The sequence below is a fragment of the Equus asinus genome, chromosome 3 (genome assembly GCF_041296235.1).
Source record: "Equus asinus isolate D_3611 breed Donkey chromosome 3, EquAss-T2T_v2, whole genome shotgun sequence".
Lineage (NCBI taxonomy): Eukaryota > Metazoa > Chordata > Mammalia > Perissodactyla > Equidae > Equus > Equus asinus.
The window spans coordinates 34,407,076-34,427,744 of NC_091792.1; the positions used below are offsets into that span (position 1 = coordinate 34,407,076).

Here is a 20,669-nt window from a genome sequence, read left to right on the forward strand (position 1 = left end):
TCTATAACTCTGAGGACATGACTTTCAGCAGTGGTCAAAGTCTGGACACTATGTGTTTCCAGAGGTCTTGATGTTCAATGACGTTTATGGCTGGGGTGGAAGAGAGGCCTTGATCTGTCGTTCTAATGGCACAAACTCAAAGTGATACTGACCTTCCCCTGACAAGCTTGAACTTACTTAAATAAATTGGTGGGCTACAGAATTACGGGGCTTGAGACCATGAATATGATCTCTAACATATGATTTCCTTAGATCACAATTGCATAGAATTAGATCGTCTTGTTCTATAGTGTGTAGACAGTTATCCCTAACTATCCCACAGTTATCTCCTCCTTTGTCTTAACTTTCAGAGGGAGTAAGACATTAGAAGTTTAGACTTCTTTCCATTCCTCAGAGTAAGCCAGATGTGGTTGGGAAGAAGGTGTGAGGTAGCTGCTAAGGAGACTTTGGGGGAACAGGAGTCAAGGGAGCAGGAGCTTCACAGTGCCTGATGGACCATCCCAGTGCTGTTCACCAGGTCTTCCAACCTGACCGGCTGACTTCACAGCTCAGCAGTATGACCTCTTCATCTTTACCACCACACTCACTACACTATGTTTCAAGTTTTAAAATCTCTCTCCCTCAGCCTTCTCTATTATTTGCTGCTAAATAAAGCCTATAATAATGGCTGGTAAACATAGTGTAAGTGATAAATCACATCAAAGGACAGAGAAGATAGGCAAGTTTTTAAGTGGTGTTAGACATAACAGAGAAGCAGAACCATGCATGTGAAAAAATCTGAAGTACGCAGATCTCTTGAGAAACATGAGAAGTTTCCACCTACCTTCCTTCCCTCAAAATAAGTTTCCTCTCAGTATACAATCCATTGTAAACAAGAAAAAAACTACACTTCTATGAAATGAAATGTTTTCTATTTTAGTAATCTCCTTTGAAATATTATACTTGTAATACAATTTCTACCTTAGATTTTAATTATCTGTGAATGTATTCTATTTTCTCTATTAAATCATAAATTCTTTGAGGGGATGATCAATGTCAGATCGATCTTTGTAATATTCACAGTGCACAGTAGGCATTCAAACACTGAATAAAAGAATGGATGTTTTGTTTAATATTACTGAAAAAACTGTGAATTATTTTTCATAGCAAATACAAGGTATGATTTTATGAGTCAGGCAGAGGTCCTAACCTTGTAACCATTCATTTATCATCTGAACCACTCTAATCATTCACTACTGACTCACCTTTCTATTCCCATCCTTCCAAGAAATGTTTATTGAATACTTGGCATCAGAGATAAGGTAAGAAGGCATGCATGGTTCCTGGCCTAGTAGAACTTAAAATCTAGTGGGTGCTTACACTTGTAACATGGTTTTGTAAGGAAAATTAATATGGAATTCTAAGTAATGAATTTATAAATGCAATTTTTAAAGCTAGACAAGGCCTTATTTTATCCTCACAGATAGGTACTCCATGGACTGATGCATATCCACTGACAAAATAAAGACATAATAAAGACGATAATTTCTGATCCTGCCAATATCAGAAGTATGTTATCAAGAAAGTTGAGGTAATACATGTAAAAGCACTTTGAGTCTTAGGAGCAAATGGTAATATTTCAGGAAAAGCTTCATTGCTCTCACTGTCAGCCATGGTAAACATTGTATTTGTTTACATATGAGATTATAAGATTATAGATTATATAGATTATATATGATTTTAGAATCTTAAAGTTTTAAGCTTTAAGACTCAGCCCATCATTAAAGTCTGGACGAGATGGACTGTTGCTGCATTTTGGATAAGTGCTTTTGCACTTATCTAGACATCCTTCTTGGGATTATTTTCTATTTTCCTTTATAAAGTGTCAAATAATTAGCATTTTCCTTGTTCTTTACTGTTTATAATATGCCTCCACATCAATTAACTTATTTTATCTTATCATAATCCTCATTTTACAGAGGTAAAAACTGAGGCTGAGCAGGGTTAAAGAAAATCCACTGTTACAGAACTGGTACTGGCTGAACATCGAACCAAAATAGTACACCTCACTCTACCATGTTACCTCCCTACAAACAGACTGTTAACAGAAAGTGAAGTCAGGCCCTTCAAAATGGCTTTACAATAAGGACTGTGTGCCTGAAGGTAGAGCATGTAACAAGGAAACACCAGTCTAAAGTAGCCCTAACCCCATTCTGGGGACAGATGCATCCATCCATTCGTCCAGCTGAGATGTGATACAGTAAGAAATATATATTTGGTCTTCGTCCCCAGTTCCTGGCACAGAGCTTCTAAAACCTTGTAACTTCCTGAGTGATAGGAGTATCTTTTATTATAATATTTGGTTTTTGTTCCCAGTTCCTGGCACAGAAGGGTTCAGAGAGCTCCCATATTGGTGAATGCATCCACACGTAGGGAGAATAGAGCACCCCAAATTCCATGGGGCTAGAAGTTCCTGCACTTGGGACCCTTGTAGACCTCATCCTATATCCCGTTGCATCCAGCTGTTCATTGTACCCTTTATAATAAACTGGTAATAGTAAGTAAAGTGTTTCCCCGGGTTCTGTGAGCCATTACAACAAATTATTAAAACTGAGGAAGGGGTCGTGGGAACCCTTGAGTTGTAGCCACGTCAGGCAGAAATGTGGGTAAACTGGGAAACCACTACTTGGAACTGGTGCCTGAAGTAGGGGGCACTCTTGTGGAACTGAGCCCTTAACTTGTGGAGTCTGCGCTAACTCTGGGTAGTTAGTGTCAAAACAAATTAAATTGTAGGATATCCAGTTGGTACCTACAGAGAATTGGAGAATTGTTTGGTGTGAAAAACCCATACATTTGGTATCAGAAGTGTCATGAGTACAGACATGGTTTTCCTTTACCAACTATCTGTTCAAAAAATGTTTTTAAGTGGCTTCGATGGCCAGGCACTATTTTGAGCACTGGGGTGACAGTAGAGACCAAAACAGATAAAGTCCCTGCTATCCTGTGATGCTTACATTGTAGTTGGAGAAGACAGATGATAAACAAATTAACAAATGATTAAGATGCCACGTGATAATAAATGTTAAAAGGAATAATCAAGCGTGGTAGGTGGGGAGCGTGATGGAGTATATTATTTCACATGAAATATGAAATAGGAAAGGACTTTTTCCTAAAATGACACTTGACCAGAGACCTGATGAAAGCAAAGGGGAAAGCAATGTGGATGGATATCTGGGGGGAAAATCCAGGCTGAGCCAATGCCAAGTATGGTCCTCAGTGCTGCTGGACTATCCCACTACATCTGCCCATTCCATTCACTCTGTCTCTCTCATCAAATCTTCAACATCTCCTTGCCTTTCTTGTCTTCCACCCCTAACTTACTTGCCATTTCACTGAGAAAATATAAACATTAGGAGAGAACTTACACAAGCTCTTATAGTTACATCAACTAATTTACTTGCATCTCTGCCCCTACACCATGGCTTCCTTCCCATTACTATGGAGGAACTATCTGTGTTCAGGAGGCCACATTCCTCCTTTATGCATTAGAGCTCACCCCCTTTCTCCTACTCAAGGACACGGGTCCATGAATTCTCCCTTCTTTTTTCTGTATCAATTTTTCCCTCTCTTACTGGATTAATCTATCAATATAAATATGCTAATAACTTTCCCAACTTAAAAAAAGAATCCTCTCTTGATCCTTCATTAACTTTGCTGCTGACCCACTTTCTGCACCCTTTACAGCAAAATTCCTCAAAATAATTAATGATTACCACTGTCTTTAACTCCTCTTCCTTCCTTCATTCTGGAACTGACATCAGTTAGGCTTTCACCTCCACAACTCTGCTGAAATAGCTGTTATTAAGGTCCCCAGCAACCTCCATCTTGTTAAAATCAACCGCCAATTCTCAGACTTCATTTTATCTGAACTATTACCAGCATTTGAAGTAGCTGACTACTGTCCCCTTCTTGAAACACATTCTCTGCTAAGCTTCTAGGCCACCAAAAACTCTTGGTGTTCCTTTTAAGCAAAGTGGATATACTTGGTCTTCTTTGCTGACTTCTTAATATTAGAATGTTCTAGAACTCAGTCCACTGATATCGTTCCATCTCTATTCTCTCTTGGTGATCTCATCCAGTCCAACTTAAAATCCTTCTCTATGCTGACCTTTCTCAAATATGTATCTCTAGCCCAGACTTCTCCCCTGAATTCCAAATTCATATAGTCAACTGCTTACTGGACTTCTCCACTTGGATGTCTCAAATGCATCTTAATCCAAACATGTCCAATACTGAACTCTTTATGAGTTCCTTCAACCTGCTCAACCCTACAGTCTTCCCCATCTTAGTAAATGGAAACTCCATCCTTCCTGCTGCACAGGCTTGGAATCATCCCTAACTCTTCTTTTCCCTCATAACCTTCATTCAACCTCTCAGTTCTTTCAAGTTCTACTTCCAACTACTTCCCAGCAGATTTACTCTACCATTCTGGTCCAAGCTAACAGCATTTCTTGCCACAGTATTGCACCAGCTTTCTAACTGGTCTTCCTGTCTCCACCATGATCCCCTTACGATCTATTCTCAACCCAGCATCCAGAACTAGCCTTCTAAAAGGTATGTCAGAACATGCCATTTCCTTGATAAAAAGTCTTTCAGTGGTGTCCTGCCTCTCTCAAATTAAAATTCAAAGTCCTTACAAAGGACTTCAAGGTCATACATCATTTGGCCCCTTCCATGACTCTGACCTCATCTCCGTCTACTCTCCCCCTTGATTGCTCATTCCAGTCACATTGGCCTCATTGCTGTTCCTTAAGGATACCAGGCACACTCTCAGGACCTTTGAACTTGCTGTTCTTTCCACCTGGAACATTCTACTGCCATAAGGCTTACTCCTTTATCTCCTCCAGGCCTTTGCTCAAACATCGTTTTCTCAGCGAGTCCAATCTTGACCACCCTGCTTAAAATAGCAACCCCGCAACCCACTCTGGCACTTCTTATTCCTCTTCCTTACTTTATTTTTCTCTTTAGCATGTATCATCCATCTTACATATTATATTTTTACTTATTTGTTGGATGTTTCTTTCCACTAGTATGTAACCTCTGCGAGAGCAAAGATATATCTGTTTTGCTCATTGCTATACCCTTGGCACCCAGGAAAGCACTTGGCATACAGAAAGAAGTCAATACATATTATTGAATAAGTGACGAATAAGTTTAAACAACTTCTTTGAGGAATTTTGCTATAAAAGAGAACACAGACATGGAGTGCAAGTAAGATGAGGTGAGATTTAATTTTTAAGATGTGAAATACTACAGAATGTTTATATGCTAATAGAAATGATCCAGTAGAGATAGAACATTTGATAATATAGAAGAAAGAGGGAAATCTGTGTGAATCATATTCAAAGTAGGTAGTAAGAGATGGCACAACTGGAGGGACTGGACTTAGATGGGAGCAAAGACAGTTTATCTATAGAAACAGGAGAGAAGGCAAAGAATATAGATGAACATAGGTGGGATCTTGTAAGATTTCTCTGATTGCTTCTAATTTCCTCATCAGCTAATTGCCTGTCTGCAACAGTTGAGATGAAAAAAGAGAAGAGGCACTGGAGAATTGAGAGGCAAGGAGAAGGGGTAAAATGATTCTCTACAGGGTGGGAATGTGAATTAATGAGGGTAAGGTGTAGGGTTGCCAGGCTCACCTACAGTTAGTTGTTATGAATTTCAAATGAGACCAGTCAGCATGATAGTGTGTGCTGCAGCCATGTTCAGATGCATGTGCAGGAAAGTGCAGAGTTGGATTTAGGCAGGCTTGGCACTTGGCCAGGCAAATATGAAGCAGTAAGAGATGAGCAAGGTTGTTAATGATGTACACAATAAAGTAATTATAATGATGGGCCATGAGATCTAGGCTAGGTCAGATGGGATGTGAGGGTAAGGGAGTGAGGGTTGGGTGAGTTAGTTAGAGGCATTGTTAAGGTAAAAAGGTAAATAAATTGGCCATTCTAGAAAGTTTAAAGAATTTTTAATTTGGGGAATAAGTCATAAAGATAGGAGCTGTTGGTAGGAGAAGACAGTGAAAATAGGATTATGGAAGGATGCAGTTATTGGCAATAATAAACACAGGGTCTGACTATAGGGGTGGTTGGCTGAGATGAAGTGAAAAGCAATCTTATTAGAGAAGAAGTCAAGAATTTGGAAGCCAGGGTATTGAGATGATCAACAACGTGAATATTGAACACATGAAAAATTAATCCAAGTGTACTGTTAAAAAGAAGACAATGGGAAGATGCTAACATTTTTGGACTCAGAGAGAGTGATCTGGGGTTCTACTGATAATTACAACAAGGAGCAGTAGCAGGTAGGATAGGCGTATTGCCATAATCTTCAAAGGAATTAGGGGATTTTAAGGAGAAGGCATGGGGAATGATCTGTAATAGGTAATGAGGTGCAAGAAAGACACCTTACCCCATTTCAAGTCTCAGAGATATGAAAGACGCCTGTAGCAGAAACATGAATCAGAGGATAGGTTTCAGATGGAGCAAGACTGTGAAGGGAACACTCTGAGAAGAGGTTAAGAATATAGGGAACTGAGGAGGAGTCCTCGTCAAGAAGGCGCTGTGAGTAGATGTTGAACTCGCCTCCTCCCACAAACACAACCAGATTACAACAATTTTAGGAAGAATCACCCTGGATTGAAAACTGAAAACTGGATAAAAAGAACCCCCACAACAAGGGACAGTCCTGACGAAAGCAGAAGAGGCAGTAACTCTGGCCAGAGAGGAAAAAAGCCACCTTTGGGAGCAGTGGAGCTTCTCAGCTGGCCAGGTGGGAGCCAACCCAAGGATATCCAGATAGCATCTCAAGACGCCTAAGAGTCTCGTGCTACTATACATCGGAAGGCGGACAGACGTCCCCCCGGGAGGAGGTGGAAATAGGTGAAAACTCTCCGACCCCTGACCCCTGGACAGCCTAGTTCCTGCAGGAGGCTCTCTTCCAGCGGACTCCCCCATAGCATCGCCACACACCAAGGGCGGGAATGTGCACTCACCAGTGGAGCGACAGTGGAAACAGGTGACAACAGCCCTACTCAAGCCCCCTGCGATTACACCTAAGCCCAGGGGGAATCCCCAGGGTCCCGCACCCACCAGCAGGGAAGGCCTCCGCTCGCCATTAGCAGGGAGGCTTCACCCAGAATCCAGAACAAAGGGAAGATCCCGTTAGGCGGATTCTCCGGCACGGCATCAGACTGCAAGCTGCTGCTGGGCCCACGGTCTCTGGCACATGGGTCGGTGCAGGGGGCACCCAGGCTTCCCGTGGACGTGCTTGGGGACACGGTTGGAGGTCCAGCGCCTGGCTCTGTGGCCCGGGGGGAGGCTCCGGGGTCCTGCACCCCCCCGGCAGGGAAAGCCTCTGCTCGCCATTAGCAGGGAGGCCCCACCCAGAATCCAGAACAAAGGGAAGCTCCCAGCGGACGGATTCCCCGGCACGGCACCAGACAGCAAGCTGCTGCTGGGCCCACGGTCTCTGGTGCACAGGTCAGTGCAGGGGGTGTCCAGACTTCGCGTGGACGTGCTTGGGGACTGGGTGGAGCTCCAACACCCGGCTCTGTGGCCCAGGGGGACACTCCAGGGTCCTGCACCTCCCCAGCAGGGAGGGCCTCTGCTCGCCATTGGCAGGGAGGCCCTGCCCAGCATTTGGAACACCAGGAAGCTCACTAGAGCAGAATTCCCCACAAGGCAGCAGCTTACAAGCCACCGCCAGGCCCACGGACTCTGCCCGTGTCCCAGACAAGGCAAGGGGCTCCCAGAGATCCCATGAGAGTGGAGTGGGGCAGAGTGGAGCTCCCGTGAAATGGCTACGTAGCCCAGGGGGAACTCCAGGTTCCTACAGCAGCCTCAGCAAAAGCCTCTGCACAGCACTAGTTGAGAGGTCCCGACTGGCAATTGCAAGGCGGGAAGGCCCTGGGGCAAAAGTAGCACAGCTAGGTGAGCTAACGACAGACTGCAGAAGATACCCATAGCTCCGCTGGGACCTATAGTGGACAAGTGTGATCTTGTGGGCTCTGTTAGAGACAAAGCAGTGATTATAGGTGATCCCACTCCTGGCTGCTGGGAAAGCCTACAACACCACTGCAGACCACAAGGAGGGAGCGCGTCTAAGTGGGCTGCAACAGTAGGCACCAGCAGCCTGAGGCCCCCTTGCGATTGCCCCCACAACTTGCCCCCACGATTGCAAGTGGACCCCACAGGACCACTGTGACTACAAGGAGGGGTCCAGGTCCAGTCAGTAACAGCTGACAGGGTTCCTGGTTGGTGCAGTCCAAACAGCTGCCCCCCCTACACCAGTTGCAACAAGTTGAAGCAGCTACTAAACTCTATCTCTATGTGGAGGCACAAATCCACACCATCAAGCACTATGAAAAAATATATTAAATCTCCAGAACAGAAGGAAAATGATAAGCACCCAGAAAACAATCCCAAAGACAATGAAATCTATAACCTAAATGACGATGATTTCAAAACTGCCATTATTAAAAAACTCAATGAGTTAAAAGAGAATTCAGATACACAACTCAATGGGTTCAGGAGCTATGTTACAAAAGAGCTTGACACTATAAAGAAGAACCAATTAGAAATACTGGAGATGAAGAACACAATGCAGGAGATTAAGAAAAATCTGGACTCTCTGAACAGTAGAGTCGATAATATGGAGGACAGAATTAGCAATTTGGAGGATAGGAATATAGAAATGCTGCAGACAGAGGAGGAGAGAGAACTAAGACTAAAAAGAAATGAAGAAACTCTCTGAGAATTATCCGACTCAATTAGGAGATGCAACATAAGGATTATAGGTACACCAGAGGGAGAAGAGAAGGAGAAGGGGGCAGAAGGCCTGTTCAAAGAAATAACAGCTGAGAACTTTCCACACTTGTGAAGAGAGATGGAACTTCATGTGACAGAAGCCAATAGATCTCCAAACTTTATTAACGCAAGAAGACCAACCCCAAGGCATACAGTAGTGAAACTAGCAAAAGTCAATGACAAAGAGAAAATACTAAGGGCAGCCAGGCAGAAGAAAATAACTTACAAAGGAAAGCCCATAAGGCTATCAGCAGATTTCTCAGGAGAGACCTTTCAGGCTAGAAGAGATTGGAATGAAATATTCAAAACTCTGAAGGACAAAAACCTGCAGCCAAGAATAGTCTACCCAGTGAAACTATCCTTCAAATATGATGGAGAAATAAAAACTTTCCCAGATAAACAAAAGTTAAGGGAGTTCATCGCCACAAAACCTCCTCTTCAAGAAATGCTCAGGAAGAACCTCATTCCTGAAAAATCAAAAAAAGGAAAGGGGTTACAAAATCCAGAACAAAGGAGATAAACAGAAGGACAATAACACAAAGTAACAGCTCTCCATCAGGACAAAATGCAAAAGAACCAGAAAACAAGTGATAAAATGGCAACAGTAGGCCCCCACATTTCAATAATCAGTCTAAACGTGAATGGATTGAACTCTCCAATCAAAAGGCACAGAGTGGCAGGATGGATCAAAGAACAAGATCCAACAATATGCTGCCTCCAGGAAACACACCTCAGCCCCAAAGACAAACACAGACTCAAAGTGAAGGGATGGAAGACAATACTTCAAGCTAATAATGAACAAAAGAAAGCAGGTGTTGCCATACTTCTATCAGCAAAGTAGACTTCAAAGCAAAACAAATAAAGAAAGACAAAGAGGGGCAGTATATAATGATAAAAGGAACGCTCCACCAAGATGACATAACGCTTATAAATAAATACGCAACTAACACAGGAGCACCAAAATTCGTAAAGAAACTATTAACAAAACTAAAAGGAGACATCAACAGCAATACAATAATAGTAGGGGACCTCAACACCCCATTAACACCAATGGACAGATCATCCAGACAGAAAATCAACAAGGAAATTATAGAATTAAATGAAAAATTAGATCAGATGGACGTAATAGACATATATAGGACACTTCATCCAAAAACAGCAGGTTACACATTCTTCTCAAGTGCGCGTGGAACATTCTCAAGGATAGACCACATCTTGGGAAACAAAGCAAGCATCAATAAGTTCAAGAGGGTTGAAATACTACCAAGCATCTTTTCTGATCATAATGCTATGAAACTAGAAATCAACTACAAGAATAAAGCTGGGAAAGGGCCAAAAATGTGGAAACTAAACAACATACTACTGAACAAACAATGGATTATTGAAGAAATTAAAGAAGAAATCAAACATTATCTGGAGACAAATGAAAATGAAAACACACCATACCAAATGATTTGGGACACAGCAAAGGCAGTCCTAAGAGGGAAATTCATTGCAATACAGGCTCACCTCAATAAGCAAGAAAAGTCTTACATAAACAACCTCAAACAACACCTAACGGAATTAGAAAAAGAAGAACAAACAAAACCTAAAGTCAGTAGAAGGAGGGAAATAAGAAAAATTAGAGCAGAAATAAATGATATCGAATCAAAAAGACAGTAGAAAGGATCAATGAAACAAAGAGTTGGTTCTTCAAAAAAATTAACAAAATCGACAAACTCTTAGCCAGACTCACTAAAAAAAAAGAGAGAAGTCTCAAATAAATAAAATTAGAAATGAGAGAGGAGAAATCACAACAGATACCGAAGAAATACAAAGGATCATAAGAGAATACTATGAAAAACTATATGCCAACAAATTGAACAACCTAGAAGAAATGGATAAATTCCTAGACTCATACAACCTCCCCAAACTGAATCAGGAAGAAATAGAGAATCTGAATAGACCAATCACAAGTAAAGAAATAGAAACAATAATCAAAAACCTCCCCAAAAATAAGAGTCCAGGACCAGACGGCTTCTCTGGAGTATTCTATCAAACATTCAAAGAAGATTTAATACCTATCCTTCTCAAACTATTCCAGAAAATAGAGGAAGATGTAGCACTCCCTAACACATTCTATGAAGCCAACATCACCCTGATCCCCAAACCTGACAAGGACAACACAAAGAAGGAAAACTACAGGCCAATATCACTGATGAACATAGATGCAAAAATCCTCAACAAAATTTTGGCAAACCGAATACAGCAATATATCAAAAAGATTATACACCATGATCAAGTGGGATTTATACCAGGGACACAGGGATGGTTCAACATCCGCAAGTCAATCAACGTGATTCACTACATTAACAAAATGAGAAACAAAAACCACATGATCATCTCAATAGATGCAGAGAAAGCATTCGACAAGATCCGACATCCATTTATGATAAAAACCCTCAATAAAATGGGTACAGAAGGAAAGTACCTCAACATAATAAAGGCCATATATGACAAACCCACAGCCAAAATCATACTCAATGGACAAAAACTGAAATCCATCCCTCTCAGAACAGGAACAAGACAAGGGTGCCCACTTTCACCACTCTTATTCAACATAGTACTGGAGGTTTTGGCCAGAGCAATTCGGCAAGAAAAAGAAATAAAAGGAATCCAAAGAGGCAATGAAGAAGTAAAACTCTCGCTGTTTGCAGACGACATGATCTTATATATAGAAAACCCCAAAGAATCCATAGAAAAACTATTAGAAACAATCAACAACTACAGCAAAGTTGCAGGGTATAAAATCAACATACATAAATCAGTAGCATTTCTATATGCTAACAATGAACTAACAGAAAATGATCTCAAGAACTCAATCCCATTCATGATCGCAACAGAAAGAATAAAGTACCTTGGGATAAATTTAACCAAGGAAGTGAAAGATCTATACAACAAAAACTACAAGACCTTCTTGAAAGAAATGGACGACAACATAAAGAGATGGAAAGACATTCCATGCACATGGATTGGAAGAATAAACATAGTTAAAATGTCCATATTACCTAAAGCAATCTACAGATTCAATGCTATCCCAATCAGAATTCCAATGTCATTGTTTACAGAAATGGAACAAAGAATCCTAAAATTCATATGGGGCAACAAAAGACCCCGAATTGCTAAAGCAATCCTGAGAAAAAGAACAAAGCTGGAGGCATCACAATCCCTGACTTCAAAACATACTACAAAGCTACAGTAGTCAAAACAGCATGGTACTGGTACAAAAACAGATGCACAGATCAATGGAATAGAATTGAAAGCCCAGAGATAAAACCACACATCTATGGACAGCTAATCTTTGACAAAGGAGCTGAGGGCCTACAATGGAGGAAAGAAAGTCTCTTCAACAAATGGTGCTGGAAAAACTGAACAGCCACATGTAAAAGAATGAAAATCAACCATTCTTTTTCACCATTTACTAAAATAAACTCAAAATGGATCAAAGACCTAAAGATTAGGCCTGAAACAATAAGTCTTCTAGAAAAGAATATCGGCAGTACACTCTTCAACATCAGCTTCAAAAGAACCTTTTCGGACACCATAACCCCTCACATGAGGGAAACAATAGAAAGAATAAACAAATGGGACTTCATCAGACTAAAGAGCTTCTTCAAGGCAAGGGAAAACAGGATTGAAACAAAAAACAGCCCACTAATTGGGAAAAACTATTCACAAGTTATTTATCCGACAGAGGGTTAATCTCCATAACATACAAAGAACTCACACAACTCAACAATAAAAAAATCAAACAACCCAGTTACAAAATGGGCAAGGGACATGAACAGACATTTCTCCAAAGAAGATATAAGTATGGCCAATAGACACATGAAAAGATGCTCATCATCACTAATCATCAGGGAAATGCAAATCAAAACTACACTAAGATATCACCTTACACCTGTTAGAATGGCAAAAATATCCAAAACCAAGAGTGACAAATGTTGGAGAGGCTGTGGAGAAAAGGGAACCCTAATACACTGTTGGTGGGAATGCAGACTGGTGCAGCCACTATGGAAAACAGTATGGAGATTCCTCAAAAAGTTAAGAATAGAAATACCTTATGACTCAGCCATCCCACTACTGGGTATCTATCCTAAGAACCTGAAATCAGCAATTCCAAAAGTTCCATGCACCCCTATGTTCATCGCAGCATTATTCACAATAGTCAAGTCATGGAACCAACCTAAGTGCCCAGCAACTGATGATTGGATAAAGAAGATGTGGTATATATATACAATGGAATACTACTCAGCCATAAAAAAGGACAAAGTCGTCCCATTCACAGCAACATGGATAGACCTTGAGGGTATTATGTTGAGTGAAATAAGCCAGACAGAGAAAGACGAACTCTGTATGACTCCACTCATAGGTGGTAGTTAACATATGGACAAAGAGAACTGATCGGTGGTTGCCAGGGAAAAGGGGGGTGGGGGGAGGGCACTAGGGGTAAAGTGGCGTACCTACAACATGACTAATAATGATGTACAACTGTAATTTCACAAGGATGTTAACTTTCATAACCTTAATAAAAAAAAAAAAGAATATAGGGAACTGAGATTCTAGCAGCAAAAATGGCCGTTACCAGCTTCTACACCTGAATACTCAGACATTTCCATTTTTAAGATATGATTTTAAAAAGACAATTCAACTTTCAGGGGTTGTATTAGCATCTTTGGCTTCTGTAACAAAATACCACAAACTGGGTGGCTTAAAACAATGGAAATTTATTGTTTCATAGTTCTGGAAGCTGTAAGTCTGACATCAAGCAAGACCATGCTCCCTCTGAAATCTGCAGGGGAGAATCCTTCCTCATCTCTCCTAGCTTCCGATGTTTGCCAGCAATCCTGGCATTCCTTGGCTTGTAGATGCGTCACTCTAATCTCTGCCTCCATCACGACATGGCATTCGCCTTGCGTGTCTCTGACTCCTCTTCTTGTAAGGACACCAGTCATCCTGGATTAAGTGCCCACAATACACCAGCATGACTTCATCTTAACTAATTACATCTGCAATGACCCTATTTTCAAATAAGGTCACATTCTAATGTACTGGGGGTTAGAACTTCAACATAACTTTTTGGGGGACAAAATACAACCCTTAACAGGGGTGTTGATAAAAAATACAACATCTTTTATGGAATGTATTCATATTTTAAGTTGCTCAGGTTTTGTCCTGCTCAGTAAATGAAGCCTGCTAACTCAAGTGTTTAAGCAATTCCTATTGTTTGTAAAATGCACGACAACTTAAACAAAAAGTGTTACATACTGTAAATGCAATTTAAAGTCATATAACACAGAAGTATCTACTGATGTTGTGTGATGATTCCATTGAACCGGTTGGGACAGCCCAGTGAGCTCAGAAGGGAAGCATTAAACTTTTAAGTTGAAGGTCCTGACTTCTCTTCACTATTTAAAATGTTGAACCAACTAAAGCTAACAAGCCTCTGGCTCTAAGAGTAGGGGAAAGCTTGCAACAGCATGATGCCATATTAATCGGCTGAGAACATTTTATACTATAGCATGGAGATGGCAAGGAGAGGGAGAAAAGTACCGATCTGATTCTTTAGTCAAGCTGAAACAAGGTCCCGGACATTCTTGACTGTGAGATACTCAAAAGTGCTACTCTAGGTCCCAGCCCCCTACTTGTGGCTGTGACTCCTTCCCTGCTCTTCTTAAGAGTTACATGAGTAAGAGATGCCATTCTTTTGCAATGGAGAGAACCTAGGCTACAGAGCCATTTATTGCACACTTACTAGATGCTCAGCTCCATACTAGTCCTCTGACCCACTGCAAGTGAGGACCTCAGATCGGCCAGCCTCCTGTGCCTGTTGAGGGATGCTCTTGGGAAACTGTATTCCCAGGTCTTGGAAAAAACACTGAGGTGTGATCCCAGTTCCTCAAATCTAGTGAGCAGATAGGTACATACCAAGTCTTTTTTTCCAAATGAATGCAAATCAATATTCACTTCGGTTTCAATTTGACTCACTGCAAATTCTGAATTGGTGCAATCCAAATTGATGAAGTTTGTTATGCTAAGAAGTGATCTGATTATTTGACTCTTTTTACTTTGTCAGAATGGAGCTAAAACTTCAGAAGGGATGGTAAGGCGGAGGTTTATTACTTGAAGGTAATGTCTCTCATGAAAGATGCAGAATCCAACTGTTTAGTAGTGTCTCTCTCCCTCTCCACTTCATACACAGCTTGTAAGAAATGAAGTCCCTCACTCTATTACTCTAATTGAATTCCAACTTGGGTAATTACACTATAATTAAATAAATTTTCCCCATAGTTTTAATTCACTGACAAATAGTGCTAGTCAAATAGCCACATTTCACTCCCAGAAATGCATCCCTCCTCCATTTCAGTGATGAGTGGAGTGATTTATATTTGGGAGATGTGTGTATGAAAAATGCACAGTTCATAAAATATTTTAGGTATCATTCATGATTACATATGCTTTTCTCAGCATGAGATAACATTAATTTCTATTATAATCTTTCATCCACTTTCTCATATGCTTAGTGCCAAAAGAAATAAGACAGTTAATTAGCATTTCCTATTTTCAGAACACTTTCTGTTTAGTTAACCAGTAGCTTGTATTTTTTATTTCTAAAGAACATTTCATTATCCCTGGGAGACAGACTGGCATAGGTATTACTGTTTCCCATTCTACAGGTGAAAAAATTGAGGGAGTATTTCTCAAAGTGACGAAGCCTATTACTATCAGTACCAGCCTTGGAACTTAAGCTTCCTCTGGTTCCCTGGTCCAAGGCATTTTCCATTAAACACTGGATCATTAGCAATCACTTTAGTTTTACTAATGAGAAAATAAAGAGCAGCACATTTGTGACCTATGTCATAGGTCACCAATTTGTAATAATTAATGATTAACCAGGAGTCAGAGGTCTAATAACTGGGTCCTGATGATGATCTTGGACATGAGATCACGAAGATTCTTTCTGTCTACATGTTATGACTTGGTGCAGTTCAACTAGAAGAACAGTTCAAAATGTGATGCAAAGTGATACAAACGGATTCACATTTCAATTTTATTCTAATGATCTTTCTTAAAGGGTTGTAGATGGCTTTTAACAAAAGATATGAAAGACAACATCAAAATACTCACAAAAAGCAGCAATAGTAAGGGTGTTATAACGATGCCCTGAAAGAGATAAAAGAAATGATGATCATTTATTAACCTAGAAAGCAAGACAGGTTCGTTGCCACTTTTAACTCTGATGCATGGAAATACTTATCCTCCTCACTTCCATTTAATAAAGTCTAGAAGGTAAAGAAGATGGAGCTCCAATCTTGGCTCTCCCTACCATAATGACTTAGCATCTGTATTACAATTATTTGTATTTAGCATCATTAAAAGTACAACCACCAATCTTCCTTAAACTCATCTTCCCTTTTTAGAACTCCAGTTGCCTTCCCCATTGCATATGCATCACTCCGGTGGAAGCTGGCAAGCTTTCTCACTCCAAGGCTTTCAACTCTAACTTGGATAAAGTGCCCTTTTTCAAGAGAAGACAGGTGGTTTAGTCCCAGTTGGGGTCCTCTCCTGAGCAAAGACCACGTCAGTTGTGATGAATGAGATGTCGTGATTTTGTAATGTGAACTGATCTCCCCTAGGAAATGAGCTGGGATCTCAAAACTCATTTCACTTGATTAGACTCCGTGTCTCCATGGTGGAAGGCAAGTCTTTCATCTAATTCAGCCACATAGGACCACCTCGGTCCCTCTGCCTCCCCTAGGCAGAAAGGAGCAAAAGATTTGTTTTCTGCAATGACAGGGAACAGTTTGAGGCTGTTGTCAATGAGGCAGGATACAAGCTTTTAGGTTTATTGAAGGTAAATCTTTAAAACTAGGTGTTTGAGTTGGGAGTTAACATGACAGGTTTCAGTTTTAGAGAAGCAGATGATTATTCGTCTTTCTTAGTTCTTCCTTTAGCTCTCAACACTACATTATGATTTATACAAGACAATGCATTTCATATTTTTATTAATAAATTCTATTTGGAACTTTAAAATTCCAAAGAGTTTATATCTGTGTGTGTGTGTGTTGTATGAAAGAGAGAGAGACAGACAGACAGAGACTATGCTGTGCCCAGGATCTAGGTCTGCGACTACTTCGTTACTTTTAGAAAAAGTCATTTTGGTATTTATATAAAGTCCTTTTGTCATTACAGTAACTAAATTCTCTTGGATGTGGCCCAAGAGGGACTAGCTTACCTTATATGACATTGCTACTATGACTTTCTTAGGCATCTACTCATGTGAATACTCACACACAGGCTTGTTTTATTGTTAAATAATAGAATAAATGCTTCTTTATTGTGCAAACTTTTGCAATTGGCAATAGGGAATACAACATTTTAATTCAAGTGCTATATTTTTTAATCTATTTATTAAAACATGTATTGTGGTTTACCAACTCCATTGGTGTCTTACAAACAGGTTTCATCAGCACATTTAGGAGAGCTAAATGTGCACGCTGCCAAAATAATGTTTAGAAGCTACTGTCCTTCAATGACATGGAATATATTCAGACTTTAGGAAGAATTCCAAACTTTACAAGGCTATGTGGAAATGAAAATATCTGCTGTTTCAGTCCATGTGGGAGCCATCTGATTTCAAGTTAATTTGTTTTAAACATTTGTTGAAAGTCCACTTATATGCCAGGCACTGTTCTGTTAATTAGAACAGTTATGGAAACTGATCTGCAGAAAGGGGATAAGGATACTCCAGGAACAGGGAAGGGCATTCACAAAGCTACAAAAGTTGAGCAAGGTGGGAAGAAAAGTATGAAGTGGAGGAGTCAGAGACCAGATCACCAAAGGCCTTGCAGGCCAGGAGAGAGGGCTTGGAGTTGATTCTACCCACAACGGCAAAGCAGTGAAGAACTTAAAGTGAGGGTATAGTGAGTTGGTAAATAATAGGATATGAGGAAGGGATTTGACTTAGCTCATAACCTAGTGAGTTTTACCTTTGTTATGTATCAGTCTACCTAAATTCAGATAAAAGGAAACAGAAACTTATTTTAATTATGTAATATCAATAGCACTAATAACACTTCTGAGAAACAAGACATGATATCTATGATAGGATGAGAACTTTCACTCAGGAAGAAGGTTGAGTATTGTCACCACCCTGGGGACATTTGTCTTATATTAGAGGAGTTGAAGCCACCTGGTGTCATATAGTACATGGGAACCCATGTTCTTCCTGGTGCCCGTTTAGTTTCCTTTGCAATAGTGGAATAGTAATAGTAATAATACCAGTACTATTAACGGTATTTGCTTCAGCACTTTCACGCGCATTTTAAAATTTGACCCTCCTCTATTGAAGGAGTTAGGTCACATCATAGCTCCATTTTATAGATAAGGAAACTGGGTTCAGAAAAGCCAAGCAACCAGCCCAAAGTCACACAGTGAATAAATAGCAAAGCCTGGATTTGAGCCCACTGTCTCTAACTCCAAATCCAAAACTGAATCCACTGCACCACTGGTCTCTGGGTAGCAGATTTCAGCAACCGGTACAGTTTTCTAGAGAGTTCTGCTTAGGACATATAGGTAGTGATTATTTACTGTATGATCTTAGCCTCAAGTTGATAACCAATTCTCAGAGATGACCTTATTCTGGAAGGCAGAGTACTATTATCTGTAGGTTTTCCTACCTGAATATTTTAAGCGTATATTCCCCAACACACAATAGTTTCTTTGCAATTCCTCCAAGAACTTACAATGTTTCTTCCTAAAGTATTGAAAATTTCCTAGCGAATGGGATGTATTATCCAATTCTGGACTGAAGATTCCTCATTTTCTCAAAATGGCTGCTCAATTTCATTAACTAAGAATGAATTGTTAGATAACGCTGAAACCTGCTTTTCAGTTGTTTTAGGAAACGAGTCAGCTATGATGCCATTAATACTGACAAGAGCACCATAAAGTTTTAGTGAAGTTATTATAATTATTATTAAAATAATAATAGCTAATATTTATGGAGTACTTATCTTACATCAGATGATGCGTGAAGGACTTTATGTATGTTAGCATATGTAATCCTCGCCACAACCCTATGAGGTAGTTCCTATTATTGTCCCCACCTACCAGGGAAGGAAACTGAGTCTCAGGGATACTGACTGAAGCCGGAAGAGGCAATGCCAAGAATTCAATCTCTATCTCCCTGAATCCAGAGCCTGTGATCCCGAATGGTGTAAATAAAATCTTGGCAATCTTATCCTATTTCCTCAGGGTTATATTTTAAGAGTAAACCAGAGAGGAGCTTCAAACTCAGCACGTCTTTTTGATGACATGAAACAAATTGAGAAATAAGCCTTTATGTGACACAGCTGATACATTTTTTTAAAGTCAGGTTTTTGCAAATATTAATGGTAAAAAGGGTGAAGTAAAACTTTAAAGTGTAACAGCAACAATCATTGGAAGCTGAAAAGTCAAATAAACATGTTATTTTCTCTCGTGTATAAAGAAGGCTCAATTTGATGCCTTCCTTCATCTTTCTCTTTCCCAAGGAAATTCTATATAAATGGATAAAACCAGAGGTGGTGGATGAGTACTTCTTGCAAAGGATGTTACCTCCCTCTTTGCAGATTCAAGGTCAAGATAGAGTTTTAGCATCCTTGCAACTGGGATGGTGTGTTAAGCTTTCTGATTGCAACACCTGAAGAAGTCAAGTCACAAAGTGACTGGCTTTGATTGTCTCTTAAAAAAACCTCCAGAAAATCCATTTACACCTCTGATGTGAATAACTGGGTGAATATATTTCAATGACTTTAGTGGAAAGGAAAAAAAAGTGTCAGATCGGAGACACAGAGATCTAGTCACATTAAAATACAAACCAAAAAACTCCCAAATAATAACAAAAACAACAAAACTGCAAATTCACTTCTCTCAGGAGTAGGACTTGTGAAAAAGGCAAAACTGAAGTGAATTATTACTATTTTAAAAATAGAAAATGTTATCGAAAGGTTTTGCTGCAACAACTATTGTGATCACACAGATACGAAAAGTGACTTCTTAGCCTATGTCTCCAGAATATGGAATGTTAAGCCTTGGAAAAGGTGCTTTTTATTTTTTAATTAAAAGGCAATAACTCAATTTTTACAGGATGGCAGCATCTCACTTTGCAAGGGATCTTAGTCCTACGCTGGTCCAGACCTCATCTCAAGTGTGACCCCCTCCATCTATCTCCCCCGTTAGCTCACCAGTGATGTGAGGCTGTGATGGTTGCACTTTGCCAGAGAACCCGCAGGGAGACACTGTCCTTGCTCTCAAAGCACACACTGCCCTGGCTGAAGCGCTTTCACAGTGAGGAAGCTCTTTCTGACACTGATCTCAAACCACTCCTGTTGCTGCCCTGTCTTCCCCTTGGAGCAACTTAGGGTACATCCCAGCCCTTCTTCCTTGTGATGGCCTTTTAACCGCTGATCTTGAACAGTGTAAATAAAACCTCTGCACTCTTAGACTATTTCCTCAGGATGTTATTTTAAGAGTACTGCTGAAGTGAGCATGTGGGTCCTGACACTAAGTCTTCCCCAGGCTAAGAGGCCTCAGGCCCTCCCACTGGTTCTCCTCAGAAAGGGTTCTGAGCCTTCTGGTAGACATAATCTCATCCAGATGAATTTAAGAGGCCACAGCACTCGCTTAATAAAAATCGACCAAATCTTGGAAATAAGGCCAAAAGAGGACTGCATGTCCTTTCAACGTCATCCTGGAGCATTGTCTAACAGGCCAATTCAAGGATTATTTAATTACTTAGAGGGA

At 40.3% G+C, this 20,669-nt stretch overlaps 1 protein-coding gene across 11 annotated transcripts in view; it reads right to left on the reverse strand.

Annotated features, from left to right (window-relative positions):
* SLC10A7 (solute carrier family 10 member 7) overlaps window positions 1-20,669 on the reverse strand; it is a 239,304-nt gene that overhangs the window by 56,792 nt on the left and 161,843 nt on the right. For 8 of the 11 annotated variants that reach the window (XR_011501943.1, XR_011501944.1, XR_006525572.2 and 5 more), the window contains one exon: window positions 16,011-16,046. The exons of the other annotated variants lie outside the window; for them this stretch is intronic. Coding sequence is in view for 4 of the 8 variants with exons in the window: in XM_044767154.2 (XP_044623089.1) it covers window positions 16,011-16,046 (36 nt within the window). In the remaining 4 variants the exon portion in view is untranslated. The remainder of the gene's footprint in view (window positions 1-16,010; window positions 16,047-20,669) is intronic. 11 annotated transcript variants of the gene reach the window in all.